This window comes from Pocillopora damicornis, chromosome 4 (assembly GCF_964200805.1).
Source record: "Pocillopora damicornis chromosome 4, jaPocDami1.2, whole genome shotgun sequence".
NCBI lineage: Eukaryota > Metazoa > Cnidaria > Anthozoa > Scleractinia > Pocilloporidae > Pocillopora > Pocillopora damicornis.
Genome location: NC_142673.1, coordinates 2,015,444 through 2,040,690, shown reverse-complemented (window position 1 = coordinate 2,040,690; position 25,247 = coordinate 2,015,444). Strand labels below are relative to the sequence as shown.

The 25,247-nt window shown below is 37.5% G+C and overlaps 2 protein-coding genes across 2 annotated transcripts; one reads left to right on the top strand and one right to left on the bottom strand.

The window, feature by feature from the left end:
* Positions 1 to 56: 56 nt before the first annotated feature.
* On the top strand, positions 57 to 20,633 carry LOC113681332 (3'-5' RNA helicase YTHDC2). The gene is made up of 44 exons (XM_089203255.1): positions 57 to 205; positions 948 to 1,038; positions 1,767 to 1,957; positions 2,739 to 2,896; positions 3,351 to 3,395; positions 3,582 to 3,748; positions 4,414 to 4,516; positions 5,317 to 5,473; positions 6,073 to 6,127; positions 6,258 to 6,517; positions 6,704 to 7,038; positions 7,119 to 7,187; positions 7,318 to 7,375; positions 7,932 to 8,061; positions 8,165 to 8,230; positions 8,748 to 8,865; positions 9,206 to 9,263; positions 9,763 to 9,853; positions 9,958 to 10,009; positions 10,119 to 10,154; positions 10,349 to 10,429; positions 10,697 to 10,779; positions 11,183 to 11,288; positions 11,594 to 11,713; positions 12,014 to 12,056; positions 12,541 to 12,663; positions 13,124 to 13,230; positions 13,561 to 13,655; positions 13,828 to 13,933; positions 14,327 to 14,397; positions 14,541 to 14,678; positions 14,981 to 15,242; positions 15,637 to 15,732; positions 15,893 to 15,983; positions 16,488 to 16,521; positions 16,715 to 16,767; positions 16,935 to 16,978; positions 17,135 to 17,204; positions 17,494 to 17,552; positions 17,681 to 17,734; positions 17,917 to 17,971; positions 18,236 to 18,332; positions 18,581 to 18,665; positions 19,040 to 20,633. The coding sequence occupies exons 1-44, from the start codon at positions 85 to 87 to the stop codon at positions 19,520 to 19,522; spliced, it is 4,917 nt and encodes a 1,638-aa protein (XP_089059381.1). The 5' UTR covers positions 57 to 84; the 3' UTR covers positions 19,523 to 20,633.
* LOC149046446 (kelch-like protein 26) lies at positions 20,502 to 24,274 on the bottom strand. The gene is made up of 2 exons (XM_089203256.1): positions 23,359 to 24,274; positions 20,502 to 23,200 (listed from the first exon to the last, which is right to left on the bottom strand). Exons 1-2 carry the CDS (start codon positions 24,184 to 24,186, stop codon positions 22,331 to 22,333), a joined length of 1,698 nt encoding a protein of 565 aa, XP_089059382.1. The 5' UTR covers positions 24,187 to 24,274; the 3' UTR covers positions 20,502 to 22,330.
* Positions 24,275 to 25,247: the final 973 nt, after the last annotated feature.

Sequence of the window (25,247 nt, the reverse complement as noted above, 5' to 3'; positions counted from 1 at the left end):
TACATTGATCCTGTTAGATCAGCGGTACAAATCTGAAAAAGTACGTTATGTAAATTAAATCTTATGTAACTGCAGATATCAAAGATGGCCACCACAGGCCCGGCTAAGACAAAAAGGGCTCAGAGAGAAATTTGCGTGAAAGAAGAGTTTAAGATCGCAGTGAAAATTGCCCTTGATAGATTCCGATTTGAAGAGAAACAAAAAGGTAATCCTTTGGATTTTCTTAGAATCAAGATGTGTCTCCCAGAACTCAATTGATGATTACATTGTGTTCATATCATTGTTATCAGATTGGAATAATTTGCAGAGAAAAGGTTTGATTTGGATGAAGCTTACACAGGCAACTGTAAAGCCAACTGAGCAATTTTCAAGCATTTTTACGTTTTTGAGCGCTAGTACTTTATTCCTTTTTATGCGTGACACTGTATTAATATTTGTAACAGGAAACGCCGCGTAAACAACATTTAAATTATGTATGGGGGGGGGGGGGGGGGGCATCAGTACTCCTTCCGTAAGATCGACGAGGTACTTATTTTTCTAATAAAATTATCCTTAAGATCTATCATAGAAACGTGGCTCGATTTCTAAATACTTGTTTCATTGGTTGGCAATTTGAAAACAAGCCAAGATAAATCAGACACAGTGATGAGGGATTGTCTATATGCACTGATGCTTTTCGGCGGAAATTTATACAATAAAAAGCCGAGCGCTATTGAGTCATGTGTCTTTGTGTCAGTACAACAGTTTGGTCTCATTCTGTACTTGATTCACAGCAGTAAGCAACCATATGAAATCAGAAACATTAGCTTATTATCACTATAAATATAATAACTATACCTTTTATCCCGTCACATTGTAAATTCAGAATGTACAGTCAGTGCTTTTTGTTAGGGACAAGTGTCTGAAAAGGTTGAATTTTCATGAGGTGATTTGTTATCTTTATATAGTTCTAGAATTTCCTTCATCATTTACATCTGTGGAAAGAGCCTACGTACACAGATTATGTCAGAACTTAGGATTAAAATCAAAAAGCAAAGGGTAAGATGTGGATTGTTTACCTTCATAGCAGCTCTATGTTATGAGTTATATTAATGACAATGATTATGATAATATTACCCTTTACACCCTAACATCAATATGTATATTCTCCACACTACTTCATTATACATTTACTAAGATGGTGACAGGGAGATTTTGCTTATCAATCAAGATCTTGTTTACTTGACGTTCATTTCCTCTATTCTTCTGAACCTAATATTTTATTCAAATGTGACAGTTACTGGTTGTTTCACCAACAGTAGTTTTGCAAACATTGCTGGTCGGTTTGCAAACATGTAGAAGTCAGTTCACAAACGTTTAGAAGTCAGTTCGCAAATGTCTAGAAGTCAGTTATAAACATTTACATGTCAACCTGGGTTTAACCATATGATTTAGAATACTGCAAAACGACTGACATTCGGGATGACACTGTAAGGAGGAATTAGGTGCCAGTCACTCTGAGGGTTCAATATTTAAAGGTAAATTTTCATGCAAGTGGTCTTGTTTGCCCCTCTTCTTGGATGGATTTTTGCTGAATTAAAGTGCAACTCTCTCTTCTGATCTTTCTCATTTTTCAAGCAACAATTTTCAAATACATCAAATTCTCTTATGTATTCATGGTGGCATATTGGGCATTTAATACTTACAGTACATAGTTGACTAAAACCTTTTCTTAGTAAGCTGAAATTGGTATGTTTCATTTCCTTTATATTTTCATTACTTTGCAGGAATGGAAGTAATAGATTTCTAACAGTCTCTAAGAAAACTGTTAGTGCTGGAACCTGTAGCACTGTTTTGAATCTCACCAGCAATGCTACACACCATATTGAGCATTTACTGAAGAAATTTCCTTTAAACATCAAAGAAAGGCAAGAGCTCCAGCCCAAGACAGAAAGGTCAACAGTTACCTTTGAGACAGGTGTGTAGTTTCTATTTGCCAAGTATTTACTCAGTAGTAATAGGTTTTTGTTTTATACTCTAAAAAGAAAAGGTTTCCTTCATTTTAAGCAATCTGATAAGACATATATGGTAGACTGAAATTCTTCCTCAAATGTGTTCACTGGATTTATAATCTTTCATTTGTAGTATCTTTATAGTACTCCAAAATGAGTTTTAACACTTCAACTCCCATGAATGACCAAGACAGAATTTCTCCTTGCAATATCAATACAATATGAATCAGGCAAGGGATGAAAATAAAGAAAAATATTAACTAAGAGACAATATGTCAATCCAATTCCAAATTCTCCAAAGTAACATTATAAGTATTATATCACAGACAGTAAGGAGATTTTCTAATGAGATCATGGGAGTAAAAGAGTCAAACCATAATTATTTTGATTTAGCTCAATGTTGTCTTCTGTATCAACATACATGTACTTAGGTATGTTTCCATAGTTCAAAGACATCAGAAAGTATGAAATAATCAAACTTATTTAAAAAAATGGGAAAAAATCATCCTGTACCCTTAAAAAACTACAAGATTAATCATTTTTATTAATCTAATTTTTTAACTTAATCTTTGGTTTGGCCAAATTTTTTTCTATTTACTGATGGCTGTTTTATTTTGCCATTAATTTATCAAGCAATTTTAACTTGAATCAGTGTGTAAAGTGTTATTAGGAGTTGTTACATATACTTTTTATTTATTTTTATTTAAATGGATATTTTGTGTATAATGCATATTTTTTTTCGAAAAGGACGTGGTGGAAGAGAAAGTAGAGTTGTTGGTAGGCTTAACAACAACACTCCTGCAGTTCCACCAGTTGTGAAAGAGAATGATTTCTTTTCATTTCGCAAGTCTTTACCAATTTATGAGCTGAGGGAACAGATCATGAAGCTTATTTCTGAGAACCAGGTGAAGTCTTAAAGTTACAAAATTGTTATGAACTTCTGGTGCACTTGAACTAAAAGTGTTTGCTTTCAATGAAGGAACTGCTGAATAAACAACTTTTTTTAATCCAGCTGTTTCAAGAAAGGTTATGGGGAAAAAAGGAGAAAAGTTCATGTGACCATCTCAAAAAGTAATTTGGGTATCTTGTAATCCATGAATTTTTAAGAAATCAAATAAATAAATTTAATTATCAAATATACGTTGCCTTGTCCTTACAATGACACTTTCCAAGATTTCCCTGAAATTCAGAACTGTGACCTGAAAATTACCCATCATATGTTTGGGGTTGTCACACACACTTTTATGCTTTTAATAACAATCTCAAAACAGCTGTATATCAATGCTGTCTCCAAAATTTTATGCATTGTCATATTACTTGTTAATTGATAATTTTGTCTCTTATGAATTGTCCATCCAGGTTGTTCTTATATCTGGTGAAACAGGTTCAGGAAAAACAACTCAGGTAATGAACTTAAATTTAACAATATTATTAACAACCAGTTGAAGTTGAAGGGAGAGCAATGCTTATTCTCCTAAAATTGCCCTTTAAATTTTTTTTTCTTTGAAACATAAAATCACTTTGGAAACATTGAAAATATTCAGTATCATCCTTATTCATTATTTTATTTTTCCTCCTCAAAACATTTAGGTTCCGCAATTTGTACTGGAGGAGGCTTATGCTAACTCAACTCCTTGCCGAGTGGTTTGCACTCAACCTCGACGCATATCAGCTTTATCAGTGAGTGAAAGAGTTGCTACTGAAAGAGGAGAAAGACCTGGACAGACTGTTGGTTACCAAATTAGGCTGGATAATAGGTAATCTGAACATGTATCACATATAATTTAAAGCATTTCTAATTGAAAAGTATGATGTACACTTTAAGTAACATGCTACATGAAAGTTACCCCTAATGTTTATCAATACCCTTCTAACCATAAAGTAGAGAGAGAGGCTCTGAAGGATTGTATACTTCTTATCAACAATGAAAGATATAAAGCCAACAAACATATCAGTTCTATGTGGTGGGGTCAGCACTAAGTAATCATGGTTGTTCCAGTTCTTTTTTGGTTTGTTTTGTATAGCTACTTAATTTGATCAGCAGGGATTTGCTAAAGCAAAGGCATAGAAAAAACCAGGAAAGATTTATTACTCGACGTTTCGGGGTCATCGTGACTCCATTATCAAGAGACTAGTTTAAAAACATGCAAATAAGGAAAGGTACAAGAATAGCATAAATTAGAATGAACGGCTTAAACAAACACCTTGGTTAAGGTGTACAGGAATACAATTAAGCTACTTAATTGTATTCTTAAAGACTCTGCAAGATTTACACATGGAAATTTTCTCTCTTCGGTATGATTTTTATAGCTTAACTAGTCTTATTGCTTGATTTAATGTGTAAGGAACTCTCATTTTTTTGTCTAATGTGAATAATCAATGGTAACATGTGTCATCTTTTGTACACTTGATTATCTTGCAGAATATCTCCAAAAACATTGTTAACATATTGTACCACTGGTGTGCTGTTACGGACTTTGATGTCTGGAGATAATTCACTTTCATTTATCACTCATGTTATAGTGGTATGATAAGAAATATTTCAGTATTTGATAGTTATTTGTCTAAACAGATTTATCAAAACAATATGAAGCTAATTCAATTCAAGTTAGGGAACAGAGATACCAACTGCGAAAAAAAATTTCAAATCTTAAAATATCAGTCCATTTCATAAGCCCCCCTCCTCCTCCTCCCCCACCTTCTGCTACGACAAGGCATACATGTAGATGCAAAAAGGTAGTGGCTTAACCCTTTAACTCCCAGAAGTGTTAAACATGTAACTTCTCCCTATAATATCTAAACATTATCCAGCAAACAGATCATGAGAATATTCAAACTTATCAGGTAGAAATTGTTATCTTGATCTAACACCAAATTCTTGTTACCAATTTAAAAGGAAATGTGGAGCAGCTAGAGGGGAGAATTAACAATCAGATCTTGGGAGTCAAAGGGTTAAATAATAGTAATTGTGACTGAGTTGAGTTTTAAACTTGCCAAAAGGAAGCCGAGAATGATTATCATGATTTCTAAAATCATTTGAAATGTTAGGGTTTTTTTGTGGAAAATGATCCTGACTAGTAATGCTTTTATTGCGAAGACTCATGGTGTTCTTGGAGACTCCAAGATAATCCAGTAGTGTTGGCATATAAATATACACATGTAAAGTATGATTGATTTTTCAGTGGCAGTACATACTGTATTAAAAGTAACTGTAGACAGAACTTATGTCATGTTTATTGATGTGTCAAGGAAATGGTAGATTGAAAGTAAACAACAAAAAATAGTTAATTGTACTGAACGATAATGAAAATTTTTCCTTCATCAGGATGAGGTTCACGAGCGAGATAGATTTTCAGACTTCCTACTAATAGCCTTGAGGGACCTTTTAACAGTTAACAGGAGACTGAAGTTAATTTTAATGAGTGCTGCTTTAGACATCAACTTGTTTATCGACTACTTTGGAAAGTGTCCAGTTATTCATGGTAAGTCAAACTACTTGCCCTGTAACACCCTGACTTTTGACCTTTACTGTGTGAATACTTTTTCCAGTGTTACATTCATAGCCACAGATATTTCAAAAGTAACTTTACACCAATAAAATGATTGCCTGGCTGGTAAGTTATTTGGAAGACTACCTGCAATTATCCTTCTATTTTTTTTTCTATTTTTTTTTAATTCTTAGAACTGTTCATCATTGTTGTGATGAAGAATAAAATCAATACCTCTTTAGTTGTTTAATAAATCTACCAGTATCAGGCACATTTCTACCAATCTGAGTCACTATAAAATTTGTAAAAAAAATGGAGGAAATAGGACACAGATTTTGCCAAGGAAATAAATTTAACCAAATCACAGATTAGTGGATTTGAACCAAGGATCTCCAGCTTTCAAATTCAGCACTCCAAACTACTCCACAGTATTATCTCCCTATTGTACTCATGTGCAATGTCCTAAGCTGATGCATTAGTTTACTTAAACAATCTTTCATTGCTTGGCCAGTGAACTGTTCTTTGGTTGCCATATAAACAAAGGGGAACTGTACTATTGCCTGATGTAGTGAACTCACATTATTTTTTCACAGTACCTGGTAGGTGCTTTGATGTACAAGCATATTTCTTGGAAGATGTTCTTAAAATGTGAGTATTTTTTCTTTGGAAAGTATATTCTCCAAGACTGACTTTTCCTTTTATTACATTTCCACATACATGCATCTTGGTAGTGTGCTGTACAAATCTCTTAAAAAACTTTACAACTCTAACTTGCCAGGACATCATACTGTAACAAGGAAATGGTAAAACATATGAAACACAACCAAAGCAAAAATGGTGCAGGAGAAAAGGATGACAACATTTCCCTTCCTACTGAGCAGGAAGTTTCAAATGCAGCAAATGATGAGGAAGTTGAAAGTTCTCACAAAGATAATGAGACTGGAAGTGAGAATAATGTCAACACAGAAGAGACAGGTCCTCCTAGTGCTGACGTACAAGCAGAAGGGATGTTTGATGTAGAACTACAGGCATCAGAAGGTATGTGATAATTCTTTTGAGAATATAAGCAGTTTGTGTTATTACCTTGGCAGGTATTAACGACTCTTTGTACATTTACCTCCTTGTGCTTAATGATAGTTATGTAAACTTTATAAGGTTCTTTTACTGAATAATTTTACTAGTTTACTTGACAATTAATGTATAAACACATACTTCCCTTATCAGATGCAGAACTTGAAGATGATCCTGTTCGAAAACTAGATGAAGATTCTCAAGACAAAGACTATCTTCCTGAATTCCAGCTTGATGAAGAACTGGGTGATGGGGACATGGATGAGGACATCTTACTGGAAGGACAAGAGGAAGGTGAAAATGATGCAAATGATGATGAAGATGTTGAGGAGGGAGATGATGTAGATATTGAGGAGATAGAGGATAAAGTTGATGATAGAGACATTAAAGAGCTGGATGAAGCTGTGGAAGGAATCAAACTTCAAGAAGATAATGGTGATAATGCTTTGCAAGGTCTGGCAAATGATGGCAATGATAAGCAGGATGAGGTAGGTTTAACTGTACATTAAGCTTAAAAAAACTTCTTCTTGAAATTCCTATAAACTATAATTTTTTTTTTATCTCCAAGGAGAGCGACAGCGAGGAACAATATTTACGGCAAGAAATGGATAACAGCATTTCAGAGGCATGGCTAAACGTAAGTGTAAAATAGGTTATACATGTCTGTGAAAGCCTGAACTCTTTTTTCTCTTTAAGATTAGATTTAAACTTAAAATCAAGTGAGAATCAATGAGAAATTAGGATAACCTGCTCTTTTGTCTTGATAGGGTGATGAGGACTCATTTGTCCAGATTCTTTACTTGATCATGCATGAAAACATTAGTGGTAAGTAGTTGGCAAAATATAACATTCTTCCTAGTTCATAGTTTTGACATACATGGCACTATACATTTACTGTGTATTCAGGACAGGCAAAAGAAATTTTCAAACTGGTAGAGCAAATTTTTTGCCTTAGGCTGTAATATGAGGTACTAAATGCAATAAACATTAATGGAGAACACTGACATAAAGTCCAGACATGGATCACCTTGTCACATATAACTGAATCATGTCCAGTTTGTCATACCCACAATATTTATCTAATGTGCAGACTTTCTATCAACTGTAAGCCTTGAACAGAGTTATTAAACACCAACTCTGCCTTGTACCAGTGTGATGAGGCTCATACAGCCAGGGCTTACCCCAATTTTGATGTCGTATGGCAACCAGGGACCCTGTGAGAGTTACATTTCTCAACCAAAAACACAATAGAAAGAGCTGGCCAGGGTGTGAAGTTTTTAAACAGGATTCCACTGTGATTATTAAGACATCACCTCTCCTATCATCATACAAGCTGTACTTTAGAACACTATTGAAGACCCTTGCCTCTCTTTTTCCACAGTTGACCATCAACACTCAGACACACAGGCCACTGCCCTGATGGTTGCATCAGGACGAGGTTGTGCTGGTGTTGTTGAACAGTTGCTGAGTTTAGGAGCCAATCCTCACATTAAGGAGCCCAAGAATGGATGGTAAGGAAATATTTTTTTGTATGCCCTACCATCAAATTTTTCAAGGTCTTGTTGCTGAATTAAATCATGCAACAAATTTATGGACATAATTTCTCTCCCCTAGGACTGCTATAGATTGGGCCAAGAAATGGGAACATAGTGATGTTGTCCAAATTCTCGAATCATGTTTGTGAGTATGACAATTTAAAGTATGATTTTAATAGTTTGTGTACCTCAGGTGTTGAATTGCCCAGCATGTAATCATCTAGCTTGTTCAGAGATTAGCTTAAGAATGGATTTAGAGAGTATGATAAGGTTGTAGAAGGTTTGATGAGATTTAGGAAAGATATTTATAAAGTAAGGTAGGTATCATGTCATATTAACCCTTTGAAAACTAAAAGTGATTAGAATCCAACTTCTCCTTACCATATCTCCCTGAATCATTTGACATTAAACTGATGAGAATAAATGAAATGATCACCATTTAAAGAAGCTCTTGATTGATAAACGAATTCTCCTTGTTAGCACCTTTGGAAATGTATAGAGAACAGTATGGAGAATATGCATACTGATGTTAGGGTGTGAAGGTATTATGAAGTCTGACTGCTGCAGTGTACTTTTCTCCAAGTAAATTTGAGAGTGAAGGCAGTCTTCACTGAAGTATCTGCCAACGTCTTGAAGGGAAATTTTTATGATTATCTTTTTAGGTCATCACCCAAAGTTCCATATGTGGATGAAACAGCTTTAGAAAGGGAATCTAATGAATTAAGTGAAGAAAGCAAAGAACTGCTTGCTATTTACCACAAGACATTTGATGATGATCGGGTAAGGCAGGCTAGGTAAATGCACCTGTAATTATTCAAAGAATGCTTTTTCCAAAAAGTTAAGTCTGAATCAAACCTTAGTCTCACCAGTTGCAATCACTGATAGGTTGCAATGTCAGGTTTCTGATTGTAATGAGGAATCTACTATAGAAGACAGCAAGTATGATGTCAAAGTTGTATATTGATACATGTCTAAAATCAGGAAGAGTAGCCATTCTGTGGCTGATTCTTATGCCTTCTTCTCCACCAACATTACTGATTTGGATAGCCTAGGTTGTTACTAGACTATTCTTTCAGTTGTGCAGAAAGGTCTTTGGTAAAAATCTCTGTTCCTTTTGCAGGTTGATCTTGACTTAATCACTAGTCTACTGACATATATTTGCAACACACAGCAAGAAGGTTTGTTCAACTTGAAATATTTTAAGTTAAGTCACTAAGTAAGAGCTTATTTCTGGTTGTCATGGCATAAAGAGATTAGAACTATGGATTCCCTCCCCCCCTCCGGAGTGTGTATTACTCTGTCACCCCCAGCATTTCATCACACTTCACTGAAAATTTCCTTGTACCCAATTACACTCCACAGGGTGGAGACAGGCACTGTGAGGTTACACTGTAAACTGTCTCACCTGAGGACACAATAAAGTGAGGCAGATATAGACTGGACTCCCACAGACTGGACTCTTATGCCTCTAAAATCAATGTTAGGTTGTCTGTGCCAGTTAAAGAACATAAATTTTAGTCACCCACCATTTTATTAATGATACTTTTAAAAAAAAAAAATGGTGAGAATGTATGAATCCTTTTTCTCCATTCTAGCTACAGTTGCATAGCTGGCAGATGTTGTATTTGAGTCTTCTCCACTAGAAGTAAATTAAATTTATTTATTATACCAACACAGGTTCTATATTGGTATTCCTTCCTGGTTATGATGAAATTATCACTCTCCGTGACAATTTAACAGCTGACAAGGAATTTGGAAATACTAGAAGGTAGTTGTTGATAAAATTTTGTTGTTTGTTTGACCCCACTCTCAAGTATTCACAAACAGTGCCTCAGATTCATGCCCATAGTATTTTTTTCCTCTTTTTCCTAGGTATCAGATTTTTACCCTACATTCTTCCATGCAAGCTACAGAGCAAAGAAAGGTGAGTGACGAAGAGTACTCTCTTCTTGTTTAAATTTTGCAAGAGTCCTTGATAAGCTTAGGATGTCTCTATGGCACATGACTAAGTCATATTCTTTTGTTTATTCAAGGTTTTCAGAAAACTACACCAATCAATCAGAAAAATTGTAAGTTGTTAATTAGTTGAAATGTTCATGCTAGTTTATCCTCAGCAAGGTAACAACAATAGTATGACTCGGCTACATTGTACGTTTACACATAATCATGTATACCTTTGATTTTATTAGTGATGTCTCTGGGTATTGAACAAGTATTCGACAATTATGGTATACCCTTGACATGTGCTTTTGTTTTCACACAGATCCTTTCAACAAATATAGCAGAGACTAGTGTCACTATTGATGATGTTGTGTTTGTGATTGACAGTGGAAAGGTGAAAGAGGTTGGTAACTAATTACTTCTCCTTGTGGGGCAACCAAAGCAATTCAAAAAATAAATAACCTTCCCTTTGGCACGCTGCATATCCGTGCACCATTGATAATGCTCTTCTCGGTGTCCTGAACAGTTTCAACTGAACATCTACTTCTTTGGCTTGTGGCGTAAGGATGATTAATTTGGTTTACACTGTAAATGTAGCTATCTATGCTAACTGTGATATAGGTTTAATTTAGAAGATAAGAAATATTTATCAACCTTTTTGAATCTCTAGAAAGCCTTTGATGCACTGACATCAGTGTCTTCACTTCAATCTGTATGGGTGTCCAAAGCAAGCGCAATTCAGAGGAAAGGAAGGTGATCTATATGTTTTTATAAAGTAACCGAGATAACACGAGGACCCTGATTGGTCAAAAACCTTTTGTTTATTACATCAGCAAATTGAAACATTTTGAGTTTGTTTTATAAATTTCCAAACTTTTTATAGAATAAGAGAGACAGTAAGTTTTGAGCTTGGTATAGAAATAGAGAAAGATGTTTTTGTCTTGTCACGAGCGAGGGACAAAGAGGAACACGCTTCCTCATGGGTACTCAGGTACTTTGTTCCTCGCTCGTGACAAGACGAAAAACGTCTTTTTCTTCAAACTTTTTGTTGTTGAAATATTTTTATTGTGTTCATAGTTAAGCATATTTACAGCATTCTTCGTTTCCCATCCACATAAAACCAAACGTACATCTTCTAACTCTTTTTCCTTCTCAGGGCTGGGAGATGTTCCCCTGGCGTTTGTTACCACTTATTCAGCCGAGTTCGACATGATAGCTTCTTGGAATACCAGATCCCCGAATTATTACGAATTCCTCTGCAGGTAGGATTCAGAGAGTATCAATTTTATTAACCTGACCTTTTTGCAATAAAAGAACTCACACGTAAATTAAGTTTTTATTTAACTTAATCTAGTCGATCGTCTTCACAGATGTCGCTTTGGAGACAGACAAAAGAAACCGTTTTTGAGAGAGGTGGCTCTTACGGAGGGGAGAGGGGGCTGGGGCAAAATGTGACACCTGTTTAACCTAAGTCCTTCACAACTCGATTACGATGCCTATATAGCTAACGAGGAGAAGTAGTGTTAGGTGAAGCTTCAACTGTATTACTGTTGTTCTTGTTTTGTAGGAGTTATGTCTTCACACAAAACTTTTAGCATCACCAAACACGTCAATAAGTGATTTCTTGTCCAAAGCTCCCGAGGCTCCTCCGCTTTTGATTCTTCGAAATGCTGTTGCCCTTCTTAAGGTTGGTGTTGACCCCAGTAGTATTGTTGCCAAACCGTCTTTGTTAATTCTGTTTACACTATTCGTCGCATTTCCTTCACTGATTTTGTGTACACCATATACTTTTAGATTACCAAACGTTTTTCTTATGTTTGACCCATTGGATTTTAATTTCACTTCAGAGAGGTACATGCACATGGTGTACTTACTGTAAAGTTTTTTGTCCGCGTCTGTTACTTTTCTTTCCACTTTTTATTCACTGCTTCTGCTCTTGCATAAGTACCTGTGGCTGATCGTTTGATTTGATTTATTTTTGATCCAGACTATAGACGCTTTGGACCAATGGGAAGACCTGACTGACCTTGGTAAATGCATTGCTTTATTTGACAGAACTTTGTAAAAGGAGAACTCAAAGAAAAATCAGGCAAACTGCCTGAAGCGCGGGCAACGCGCATGACCAAGTCACTTGTGACTTTACTTTGCATTTGATTGGTTGAGGGATTGGACCACTCAAAGACCTTAGTGAAGACAAAGCATTGTCGGATTGCTTCCCCCTCAAATAAAAATTCACTAGCTAGAAATCCTGCTTTTATATGTTCATTTAATAGTGGTTTTCTTTTCTCCTGCCCAAAAATTATCCGACAATCTTTTACCTTAACCTAAGTCTTTCATGACTCGTTGTTACAGTGTGATAACTGAAAAGCTACTTATCAAGCATAAGAAACGTTTCATTCTGGCAATTATGCCGATCTTTCTAGTAACGTTTTTGTGGAATAATTATACGATCCGGTGTAATGGCCATGCAGTTTTTTTTATAATTACTGTGTGATTCTGTGCCACCTCTCCTAGGTCGTCATCTTGCCGACTTACCCCTTAGTCCACAGCTGGGGAAGATGATCCTGTATTCAGTTGTACTGAAGTGTGTGGATCCAGTGGTGACCATCGCCTGTGCTCTGGCCTACAGGGATCCTTGTAAGTAAAGGAAAATTACAAAAAAGAAGCAGAGGAAATTCTCTGAGCCGACAAAGCAGACCTATAATTTAAAAATCACGGTAAATCGTTAAACCGACTTGCTATCTCCGTTCTCAAGGAACAAACAAGTGATTTTAAGTAAATGCCGGACCTATTGATAATTAATCAGCCAGTTATCGTGGTGAAAGAACTTTTATACGATTATACTTTTCGTCTTTGTCAAAAAATATGGTAGCAAAACTTTCTGACATGCTCCTCTGTGGCAGTGCGGTGCTTGTGTGGGACTTCTTACCGACAGATACTACCTTCCTCTTTGACGGGATAAGGGTTTTCAGTTCGTCTTGTTCAGATGGAATTTACGACTCGCTTTGGAACTCAATACAGTATATACCAAGGTAAACTCTTGGCGTGTGGAACTCTTTAAAAGCCTTTTACTTGCTCTGTGTTTTTTTTTTCGCAGTTATCCTTCCAATGTACGCGGCCGAGAAGCGAGCTGCAGCTGCCGCTAGAAAAAGATTCATCTTGGATCCTTTCAGCGATCACTTGGTGTTCGTGCAAGTGTTCAGAGTGAGTTACTACTTGTGATGTAGGGTTGGTACGTTGCAATAATGAAAAAAAGCAACATTAGGATATATTTCTGACAGATACAATAGCTTATCTTTTACAATCAAAGGTGATCTTTGAATCGAAGAATTACGAAATTATTCATACTAATTCGAAGCAAGAATGATAGAAGAATACTCACCATCTCTACTCTCTGATGGCTCAAATTAAGCAAGATCCTCCAAGGAACTATAGAGCAAACCGAACTTGTGAATTTTTCAGTGTTGGATCCCTCATTAGTGCTTTATGTACCCATGCCATTGTTACATGCCGTTTGGATCTTTTGTTCCTTAGGGCTGGCAACGTGCACGATCTGAAGGTTACGACAGGAACTTTTGTCGGAGGAACTACTTGTCTCAAGCTACCCTAGAAATGATGGCTGGTATGAGGTAAAGCTTTTAAAAGGCCGGTTTATAATTAAGATTTGAAAATCTCAAGAAGTTATTCCATTTCAAGGTAACCTTGGACCTTAACGTGCTTTTTACATGAAGGTACTGGTTAAATGATTGAAGGGGTGGTGCGATCCCCGTCATGTTTCTGATTTACCTGTTGTCATTTTAGAGCACAAATTCTTGGACAATTGAAATTTGCCGGTTTCATTCGCCCCCGCGGAGCAGGAGACATCAGGGACTTGAATTCCAACTCAAACAACTGGGCTGTTGTCAAGGTATGTTTCTACTGAATAAAGGTGCAATTGCGATGAAGAAAGAATCTTCGCATATCCTTCGTTGCTGTCGTTGTCTCTGTTTGGTTAACTGTCATCGTTTTCATCATTTTCACTGTCGCTTTTTATTGTAATGTTTGTCGTCATGGACAAGGTCATGACTACCCACCATAACTGTTCTTTTTCTCCTTCTTGGTTGCTGTTTTCTTCTTCAAAGAACTGTTCGAACACACTAGCCATTGCTCATACCTACGTGCTGCAATCCAGAGAACTCTACCATTTTGAGTCTTAAAATGAACAGATACTATTCTTAGTTTGGTTTCCAGTGTAATACCCTTATCCTTTCTGCATACCATTATTTAAAGCTGGTAAAATTAAACTTTCCTTTGTTGATAGGCGGCTCTCTGTGCTGGAACATTTCCACAGGTGGCTCGTGTGGATAGAAGTGCGAAAAAACTTACAACACAGTAAGAGTAAATACTGTTAGACTTACATTGTGTTAATGTTTGCTTTATTTTGTAGCCTTTGTTAGTTAGAAGTGTTTCTTCGCCCCGTCCTTAGCGATTTCAGCCAACATTTTTTTTATAAAGCTGTGTTCTTAATGCTGCAGGAAAGAGAGTAAGGTTCGGTTCCACAATTCCTCCATATTGTACCAGTCTCCAACACAAGGAGACTCCATGTCCGCTGCTCAAACAAAGGCTATCAACAGACTTCCCTCCGATTGGCTTATTTATGAGGAAATGTCGAGGTTTGTTTGTTTCTTTCTTTCTTTCATTTTTATCTCAAGCTAATCCTTCAGTGCCACCTAACTGGTGGTTCCAAGCAAGGGTTCACGTTTGCTGCATTCTGACATGAGCTCAGATAAATGGACTCAAATCATGTTGAACAGCTGTAAAACTACTTCAAAAACATTTTTAAAAATTTCAGAGTCGACAATGGTATTTTTTAATTCTGCAATTGGGCTCTGTAAAAGAAACAAGTTTACCAAAAGCCTCTGCTTTTACTAATTCGCCTCTGAACACGTATCATTTACTGTCTATCCTTTTCCAGGTTGTACACAACAGTGACAGTTAAATGCTGTACACTGCTGTCCCCTGCAACAATAGCACTCTTCACTGGACCAAGCCTGTCTTCCGAGCGTGTTACCCAGGACCCTTCTGCTGCTCGTGACAGTGAGAGGTACCTTGGAGATGGACTAGGACGAGAGAGTGAAAGCAGTGATAGTGAAACAGAAGAAACATCAGGAAAGAAAGAAAAAAATGGTGCTCTGTTTAACGTGGATGAGTGGATCGCGCTGTCTGCGAGTCAAGAGGTAGTTTTTGTGATCCTCAAAAACTTCTACTTCTACTTCTTTTAAGCTTATCTTGTACTGGCACATCAAGAATCACCCAGAAAATGGAAGGAATTCACACTGCCCATGGTCAAAAATGCCTCTAACGTTAGCAAACTTCAATGTAGTCATTTAGAATTCATATGATTTTATGTTCAATTGCAAACCGAGAAGGAAAGTTTTTGTCTGCATTCTTTGTCATTTGCGTGGTTAGAATTTGAAGAGACCACCATTTTTACAATGCTGCTAATACCTGTCCTCTATCACAATGAAATTTCATTTTCATCTATGAACTTCACTTCCTCTTGTTATACCGCTTGCATCACCTTGCGAACGTTCAGTATTTTCTCATTTTGCGCGACTTTTTGTCCTTCAGGTTGTTAACCACGTGTCATATCTGCATCACAAGTTACAAGCTTTGTTTGTTCGAAGAATTCGTTCTCCTTCCAGACCATGGTCACAAGTGGACGAGGTATGATACGAAACCACAGTTAGCTAGGCTTGTGTTTGCTTACATTTTATGGAGGAACGTTCTGCAAGTACTGTCGGCTCGTGGAAGCTTTATTTACTAACCAATATTTAATTTTTATCTCTATTTTGTTTTTGTGTTTGTTTGTTTGTTTGGTACAAAGATGGTTGTCCGTGCGGTAGCAGCAGTTTTGACAGCTGAAGAACAAGCCATGAATCCAACACCGCATCCTCGTCAAAGACGAACACGACCAGGTGACTGAACTTACTCTGAAAAAGAAATCTGATAAAGAAATAAATGTCGTTACAGTTGAGTGTCGTAAGTGATTCGAGATTGTATGTGGATTTTTTTCTAGTGTGCTCCGTGTTAAGCTGCGAAATTTGTGTCAGTCTATCAACCCTAAAAAAGCAAACGTGGAATTGGTGTTTTCCCGCGCTTTTTACTGGTTGTGCGGTCTGATCTTCTTTGGGTTCTCATTGGTTCCCCTTGCTTTTTACGCTTGTTATGATTGGTCGTTTTGATCACTTGTTTATATTTACACAAACAAAGCGCTTGAAATGTTTAATTTAACTCAATTATTCTATGGCCTACTTTTCTTAAATGTCTTTAATATATCTATGATATTATTATTATTATTTCTATATTTTTCAATTTCTTGAATTCATTATAAGCAATTTGATCATTTTGCAAGCCCTCAATCCCTGTGCTGTTTCTAATGTCACATTTTGAATCTAACTTGAGGGTGAATTTCTTTTCAGGATTTGAAAGTGGACCCGACTCGAGATCTCCAAGGTATACTGTGAATTATTTCCTTATAGTTGAATCATAACACTCATGTCTTAAAATTGCAACATGATAAATTTCATAAATAAACAAAGTATTTTATGGTGCGAGCTTTGGAGTTGTGTTCATGACGATGCCTAAAAGCTAAAGTTTCAATGTGCATGGCCACAAATAGATAATCATAATTTCTTTCCATCTGCAGGCGCTCGGGTGAGCAGTTCTCTCCTTCCAGAGATCGTACACGAGAATCCTCTGGTGAGCTGTTGTTAAAATCAATGAAATAATTTAGAGTTTATGAAGTGTTGTTCTCATAGGGATGTCCAACGTGATTGAGACGTCTTCAGAATAAGAAGATCTCTGACCCCAATGTCAAAAAAATCTTTAAGCTCGCAGAATTCATGTTTCAATTTTTTTTCCTCCAGGATCAAGTCCACATGTGAAAAGTGAAGTACAGTCATCCTCTCTGGTAACTTTGGCGACAATAATGTTGTTTTTAGTTTTGAAAATTAATGATCAAACTTACTTAGTGCTAATGTTTGTTACTATGACTAAAAATCTTGTCTGTGTTCGAAATGGTATGAAGATCTTATCAGTATTAACTTTCTTTTTCAAATATAAACAGAATGGGAACAAAGTTTCTGGTGATGGTTGGTCCCCAAGGTCTCCTCAACAGCTTGAGAAATTAAGTGAAGGTGAGCATCGTTAGTTTAAATAATGGCTGATTAAAATGAAACAATGAAATGAGTGAATAGGTGTAGCAGCACATTCCGTTTTTGATTCTTTTTTAAGTTTCTCAATTAAGCCACCTGCAAAATACACCGCAAAGTGAACAAACAAAATGAAAACAGGGAATGTAAACCGCAGTAGACAGAGACTAAGTGCGAAAAAACTCACAGTCAATTCAAGAACCGAGACTTCAATAAAACACTCTAAACTCTATTCACAAATGATATACAACAAAAGCCCTTTTCTTTTTTTCAGCTCGGTACTTTATCATGAAATGCAACAATCAGAGAAATTTGGATATATCGATGGCCAAGGTAACTGCTGACGTTTGATTATAAAACAAATTTTATTTATGCAATAAGTACACAAAGATTGCATGTCTGTGGTTTTATGAAATACAATGTTATGTAGATGTTACAGAGGTATTTCATTGTCTTTACAGGGCATTTGGGCAACAACACTAGCCAATGAAAAAAAGCTGAACAAAGCCTTCAAGGTTTGTTATAGTGACTGTGGAGGACGGAGAAAAGTCTAAGCTGCAATAAATTGATTGAATATTTGTTAATTGGAAAAATATTCTAGGATACTTTTGAGTGGACAAGGTCAAGAAGAAACTGAAGCAAATTAGTTGATGGTTTTTCGTAGGCAGTGTCCATACTAAAGTGATTTTGTTTGTAGGAATCTAAGCATGTTATGCTGGTCTTCTCAGTGCAAGGAAGTGGACACTTTCAAGGTAATTGGTTTGTTCAAGATAGGATCCAACTTTTAGATACTCGCGAAGAACATGTCATGTCATTCTTGGGAGACAAGCTGCCTTGAATCTAAAAGTAACTTGAGATAGGTCATCATTTGCAGTGAAGTGTCTCAAATGAAGAGTTTAGCCTCTAAGTATCATCGTCTCTTGGTTTATTTAAGAACTAATCTCCAAGAATTCTTATTCAGCCAAAAAGAAAGTTCTTGCCATTCTGACCAGGTTCATGTTCCCCTTTTGTTTCAGGCTATGCACAGATGACGTCACCCATTGGCAAAGACAAGTCTCCGGAGTTTGGTTCAAGTTCACTAAGCGGTGCTTTTAGTGTCGAATGGATAAAAAAGTATGTGCTGCACATGTACTTGTTATAACGTATTTGCTGTTTTCTTCATTTTACTTCACATCTATAACTTGCTAAGTCTTAGTCAGGACAAAGTGCATCAGGGTTTACAGTTTTGTGAGTTAGAAGACCCACTCTGAATTTGAATTAAAAATATATCAGTCTCTTGGGTCAAATCTTATCATATCCTCATCATGATTTTTATCCTTCTATTAGGTGTAACCGAATTCTGTTTTCCCATTATTCCATAGAGCCAGTATTCCATTCCAACAAGCTCACCACCTAGTTAACCCTTGGAATGATCACAAGAAGGTTCAGATTAGTCGCGATGGACAGGTAAATGCAAGTCACTACAGTGCACCTATGTAGAGGTTACTCTCTTTGATAAGAGATAAGACAAGATTACAGCTTCCTCTCGCGCACAGGGTTGGAAAACCAAATGGTCCTTTATCTCCAGAATAACATTTTAAAAATTTTAAAGGTGCCCTTTATTCTTTTCAAAGCATTTTTATATCATGCGGACAACATTAGAATCATGAACAATCGAAGCCTGTGAAAACGCCGTTGGGAAGATAAACTCATCGGGAGATGGGCTTCTGTCACCCTGTGCATTCAATTTAAGTCTAAATTGATAGCGTATGGCCGAATGGTGCTGAGACTTAATCAAGAAGTGAAATTCTAAGAATCACAGACATACACATCTTTTGCAGGAGCTGGAACCTAAAATTGGCGAAGAACTCTGCAAACTATGGGACGCTGACCAAGCTGGTGGGACTGGACGAACTCCACGATCGACAAACAGCACGAGTAGACGTGGCAAGCCCTCTGGACCCGCCCAAGCCGATCCCCACCCCACCACTGGTCAGTGGCAAGGTGCACAGTACACTGCAATGCAACAGGTGTACGCTACCCACACCCCCTCCATGCCAATACCTGTTCCCATTCCTTCAGCGCACTCCCGACACACCATCGCTGCACCGTATCCTCGTCCCCAAGTAATGGCAGCCCAGCCTATGGCTGTCCACCCACATCCCGCCGTCCCCTTCGGTGCTCATGCAATGGCACTGCAGTCTCAGTTCCGTCCGGCGGCGGCTTCAAGGTTCCCCGGGGCAGTTGTTCAGGCACCCCACATAAGGAACATGGGTGCACCGCCACGTGCATCAAGAGGCTCGTATCATTCTCCAAGGAAGTAATCATTATCATCATCATCATCATCGCTTGTTGCGCCAGTAGGCGCATAAGGTAGTCACATTGTCCACCCAATCCCCCCTATCACGTGCCGCCGCCTTGGCCACATTCCAGCTCTTCTACCCGGCCTTGCCTCCCTCTCCTTCAACAGTCCTTCTCCAAGTGGTTTTTGGTCTCCCTTTCGCCCTTCGACCTTCTGGTGTCCACCCCAATGCCGTAAAACAGTCGTTCACACCCTCTCTCCTGAGTACGTGTCCTAACCAGTTCCAAGTTCTTTTTCGCACCTTGCTGCCCATTTTATTGATCTCTCTACCATTTCAACTACTCTCTTGTTTGTCATTATTTGCTGCCATCTAATCTTTTTCCCTACTCCATCAAGGGAGTGATGGAGAAGGGAAAACTCCATCCTGATGATAGGATTCTATGATGTTGTTGTAACATGAGCTCTTAAGACTTCATACCTCAAATAATCGAGTCACTGAGAGAGAAAATAAGCCGTTTACCCTCTGGACAAAACTGCTGAATCTTTACTGGAGATATTCCAAACTGATTTCTCACCCTAAAACTCAGTCATTTCCTATTTTAGAGTAATAGTACCGATATGGAAACTAAGGAAACGCCTATTCCAATCTTCGCTTGTTATCTTTTGCGTAACTTGTGTAAAGAGTTTAGCGAGCAAACTATTCCCTCCGTGAGGGAAAAATGAAACATACTGTAGGACTCTTTCAATTGGACTTGCTTAATTTAATGCTTTTGGGTGATGTTTCTTCATTTTGTCTTTTTTGTTATCCAAGTAAGTTTTTGCTCTTACTGCATTTCTGGATTGTTGTGCAGGGGAGGCTTGTGAATGAACAATTACTTGGAAATGATACGTGTACGCATCTAGGCCAAACTTTGTACCTCTAAAAGTGATTTTCGGAACTACGGTAAAAAGAGATCATAAGTCTCTAGGGTAGCTTTTAGAAGGATGGAAACGAAATTGACTTTTTTTTTCCATTCAGATTTATTGAGCAATAGTAATGTATTGTACAGAAAGCCTGAAATAGACTTACAAATTACTGGTAGCTATTGTCTTTCTTAGTATCAACTTATGGAATAAAATTGAAGTAGAGTACACTTTATTAAGAATCAATTTCTTACTAAGGACATAGCTAGGGGCTGATATCCCTGGAATGCGCGTGACCTACTCCTCCATTCATAAATTTAAAAAATCAAACGATATCGATGACCAACTCGTGCATAAGTACTTAATCCAGAGATGAAACATGGTTGTGAATTTGTAATAATTGTCCAATGTAAGGTTACTCTTATCTAAAAAGCCAAGCTAGCGGAAAATCATGGAGAGCACCACAATGATTTCTACAAGTTTTCTTAAGTCAGAAAAGCACACGATTATTTTCGTCCCCTTCTGATCGGTTCAGCCAACGTCAGATCAGCATCATCGTTACATCAGATCATAAACAATCGAAGCGATTGACAGCATTAGGTTTGTGCCTAACTCGATAAATGTTTGCTCACTTGGAAGGTAACATTTAAAGCAACGATACTTGGTAACAACTGTAACAAAGCCTCATTATCGTTTTATACGCGGCTACTACAATATATGGTTTCGTGCTCGGGCAACTACGAGACGACTAATTACGGCAGTGTCTACATCTTTGTGAGTGAGTAAATCATTTGCATATCTGTGTCCCCATAAAAATTCGTTTGCGCAAGTTAGAAAGGACATTTGAAAAAATGAAACATCTTGTTACACCGTGCCCCCAAGATCCCCAGTAGACGTTGGTAAAAGACCCCTCTCCCCCTTCCTGTCTCTCAACTTTCCCCCTTACCCCTCCCCCGCTTACGGTTGAACAATTCTGTCTGCCACTTATTTGCTTGCTAAACAAAACATTACAAAAATATTCAAATACAGGCATCTTTGCGTCGAAATTTATACTTGCTCTAAACTATCGTGTCGCGAGTAGCTTTAAGATGAATATATTACAGATTTTAATGCTTGTAATCTGCTATAACATGTGCCTTGTACAAAACATCCTACAAATACTCCGGAGTTATTGAAATTTGTTTTTGATCAGGAGAAAATTTAGTAAGATGCTTGTGCAGTACCCATTCCTTATTGTGCAATATGAAGATACATCTGCAAATTAAGTGTCTTAAGCATAAGTAGAAAACCCAATGAAAAGAGGCGATAATGAGCCGTTGCTTCTTAAGTCTGCCATTTATTTTTTGCAAGTCAAAACAGTGTTTCATTGCTGGTAAAATCGAACAAATGTAGCCCGGCAAATTTCAACGCCCATTAATGATGGAGTTGTTTCACCTTAGCAAAAACAATAAGTTCCGTTTAGGAGAAATTCGATAAACACATTCCCGCGTTCAATAAGATTTCATTTACCATCAACAAGCAATTTTACAGACCCATGCATTAGCAGTGGCAGTAATCTTTCTTAGTATCAAAGGTTAATATGACAGTGTAAGACACATATATCCTGCCTGTTGCCAACACCATACGTGCGATTTCGAAAACGAAATACATACCGTGATTGAAATACACACGTATTAGGAAGTTAGAATATTTACCTCAAAAATGATACGTATTCAAAAATTTCTTCATGCTAAGTATATAAATATGAGTAAGAATTTTTTTAAGGAAAAAAATCAAAAGTTGAATTATTTTATATCACATGGCCATATTTTGAGAAAAACCTCAATACAGTTTCAGCCTAGTTACGAAATCCGACAAATATTCACCAGTTTTGCTTCAAATAAAAAAAAACATTGGCACTCTTGACACGACTCATTCTTCTCATTCCTTAAAACCTCTTAATAGCCAAATAACTAAGAACTGCACCTTGGTCGATTTTTGCCAAATTCTCCCACTCTCGCAGAACTGTATTATAAAGCTGCCCGTGAGCGAGTCTAATTCCACTGTCATAAGGAAATTGGTTGATGATAAAATACACCCTCCCTTCTATTTCCACTGCACTGAGGTTGCTGTCGGCGGGAACATTTTTGTGTTCAACAACAGTCCAAGCGTTGGTTTCTTCGTTATACATTTCTACAGGGGCAGGATTACCATATGGACGATGGGCGTGGTCGCAAGAAACGTTGCCCCCGGCAACGTAAAGTTTACCGTTTACTACTAGAAGACTGGATCCAAAGTGGAATTGGGAAGTGTTTGCTTTTTTCTCCCATTGGTCTTTTGGTGGATCAAAACAGTGTAATACGGCTCGATTCATGATCGTTTGACTTTTCTCTACATAGAGGACATAAACTTTGTTGTTTAATACTGCTATACCACTATAGAAAAACAAACTCTTAGCATTGAAAGTTATTTCTACTCTTCGAAAGTGTTCCCACTTACGTTGAGCGAAATTGTACTTTTGAGAATGCTGTTTGCAGTCAGCGGGAAATGCGTACAGGTGCTCTGCTGTAACACAAAGATGTTTGATTTCACGACATGAATGAGGAAGCCTCTCCCACACATTTGTCTCCGGGTCATAACGATAAAGGCAGTGTCCAAGGGAGTCATATGCGGCAACAATTAACTTATCGGCAGCAGACACCGCAGAGTAACATTGGGTCGCTAGAGTAGCTGGTGTAGAGACTGGCAACAGCTTCCAAGTCTTAGTTCCGACATCAAAAAACTGCATACTAGAACGAGGCGAAACAGCAACAAGAACCTGAAATACAATTACCGGAATGTGATACCTGAGAAAAAAGACTAAAAACGATTAAGCTACACAGCTCCACCCTCTCAAAACATTACTGTACATAAAAATCTTAGCTATGGAAACTTTTGCCTTTGAAAATACTGCTTAATTTTTTTTAAGTCACTTACCGGGCTTTTTGATCGTGGCTTCGTTTGGTCCCCAAAAGACTTGGGTTTATGAGATGGCTTGTGTTTATAAACTGCTGCCTCATAGACTTGTTTGTGAATATCAGGCACTTGCTGCATCTCCTCCGTATTCAGGTCGTCGAGCGCAACCGTGATGTCCACCAGCCCCAGACGAACAGCTCCGATAACTTTGGCTGCGACTGCCATCCTCTCTTCCTTTTTGTAGTTAATCCATTGCATCACAGATTTGAGGATGAACGTCTCAGAAGGTGCATTGAGGTCATCTCTGCTGAGAAGGCTGGTTAACTGGTTTCCACCGATGTGCGTCAAAAATTCCTTGCTCTCACAAACATCTGTGTACATCTTAGCTACGTTACACTCTGCAGCGTCTTGCAGATCTTTCAGCCCATAGCTCAACGCGATTTCCCAGATGCGACAGTAAGTTTCAAAGTCGAAGCGAATCTTGACGAACTCGGTCAGTAGGAAATTACAACATTGATGAACAGCACTCGCAACTTGAAGATGATCTGCAGCAGCAAGAACCTTGGACACGTTTTCCTCGTTTACAAGAAGATCTCCAGTGTAGATGGAGTTCAATATGATCTTAAAGACATCAGGTGAAATGCTTTCATCTTTTAACTCGATGACTTCTTGGTTGGACTCCTTCATTCCATCAGTAAACATGGCGTAGAAATAATCGCTATTCGCAGCCAGCACGATGCGATGAGCTGGAAAGATGTCTTCACCAACTTTTAATCGAACGTCGATGAATTGACTTTCGTTACGAAACTGAGCACATTTCGACAGAAGAATGTTGGCATGGGCAACCATTTTGCTGAAGGAAATGATCTTACTGTACTTCAATATCAACAACAAATCCGACAGTGCCTTAAGGCAATACGGTGTTTAGGGGATCGCGTGACCGCTACACGCCAACGTCATCTCGTTACCTTGGTAACCACATCCTCCTTCCAATCTAATGGCAGAGAAAGAAGCATTCACGCATGCAATACAAAATCATTCAGCAATGCATATTATAAAGTATTATAAACAGATTTAATGATATTTTCGAAAAGAAAATATCGTTGAAAATTTGCTCATGAAGTAATCTTCATGAAGAAACAGCAGGGTAGGCAATGACGTTTCGAAATTGGATGGAAACTGTTTATCAACAACAAATCATTCGTGTCTAAGAAAATTACCATATATCTATACTTAAGGCTCCTTGGGCGATCTATGGGCTGTTGAAGGTCTTTTAAAAATTTCTTCGGCAAGATGAGCAGGTTATTAGCTAAGCTCACGTTACGACCTTGTGTAAACGTCTCTATTAATGCCGAGAACTGATCTTCTCTTACTTCATATGGAAAATATCAGTTAAAATTCTTGAGGCCCTTTTCGTATTTTTGAAAACCGATTAAGCTCAGACTAATTAACTTAGTCTGCGTAATCAGTTACATGTGCCACACAAGCCTTTTTGGTTGATTACCCCATGAGTGACCAAGACAGAATTTCTCTTAAAAATGTTGATACAATTTCAAGCAGACAAGTGATGAGAATAAATAGAAATATAAATTAAAGGATTAGCAGTTGATCCAATACCAAATTCTAATGTGGTAAGAATTCTTAGGGAGACAGTAAGGATAGTTACTAATAAGATATTGGGAGTGAAAGGGTTAATTAACGAAAATGGACAACCTCAGCAAGCTATTCTGTTCATATAAATCACAGTTCGCAAGGACATTGGAGATTATAAGGCGATGAACCATCAAAATAGAAATCCTTTGGAGGACTAAATCAAGGGGAAAATCCGATTGATATCAGTTATCGTGGTTTAGTAGAGAAATTGAAATTATTTTACGCGTTTCTAGCAAGTCTTCAAGGACTATTATCTG

What these genes read in the sequence shown, in the direction of transcription:
- LOC149046446 (XM_089203256.1), bottom strand. Translation starts at nt 24,186, where the DNA reads ATGGTTGCCCATGCCAACATTCTTCTGTCGAAATGTGCTCAGTTTCGT. An exon ending in AGCCACGATCAAAAAGCCCG is followed by an intron (nt 23,201 to 23,358) that starts GTAAGTGACTTA and finishes ATTGTATTTCAG; the next exon opens with GTTCTTGTTGCTGTTTCGCC.
- LOC113681332 (XM_089203255.1), top strand. Translation starts at nt 85, where the DNA reads ATGGCCACCACAGGCCCGGCTAAGACAAAAAGGGCTCAGAGAGAAATT. An exon ending in AAAGTGTCCAGTTATTCATG is followed by an intron (nt 5,474 to 6,072) that starts GTAAGTCAAACT and finishes ATTTTTTCACAG; the next exon opens with TACCTGGTAGGTGCTTTGAT. An exon ending in TTTCAGAGGCATGGCTAAAC is followed by an intron (nt 7,188 to 7,317) that starts GTAAGTGTAAAA and finishes TTGTCTTGATAG; the next exon opens with GGTGATGAGGACTCATTTGT.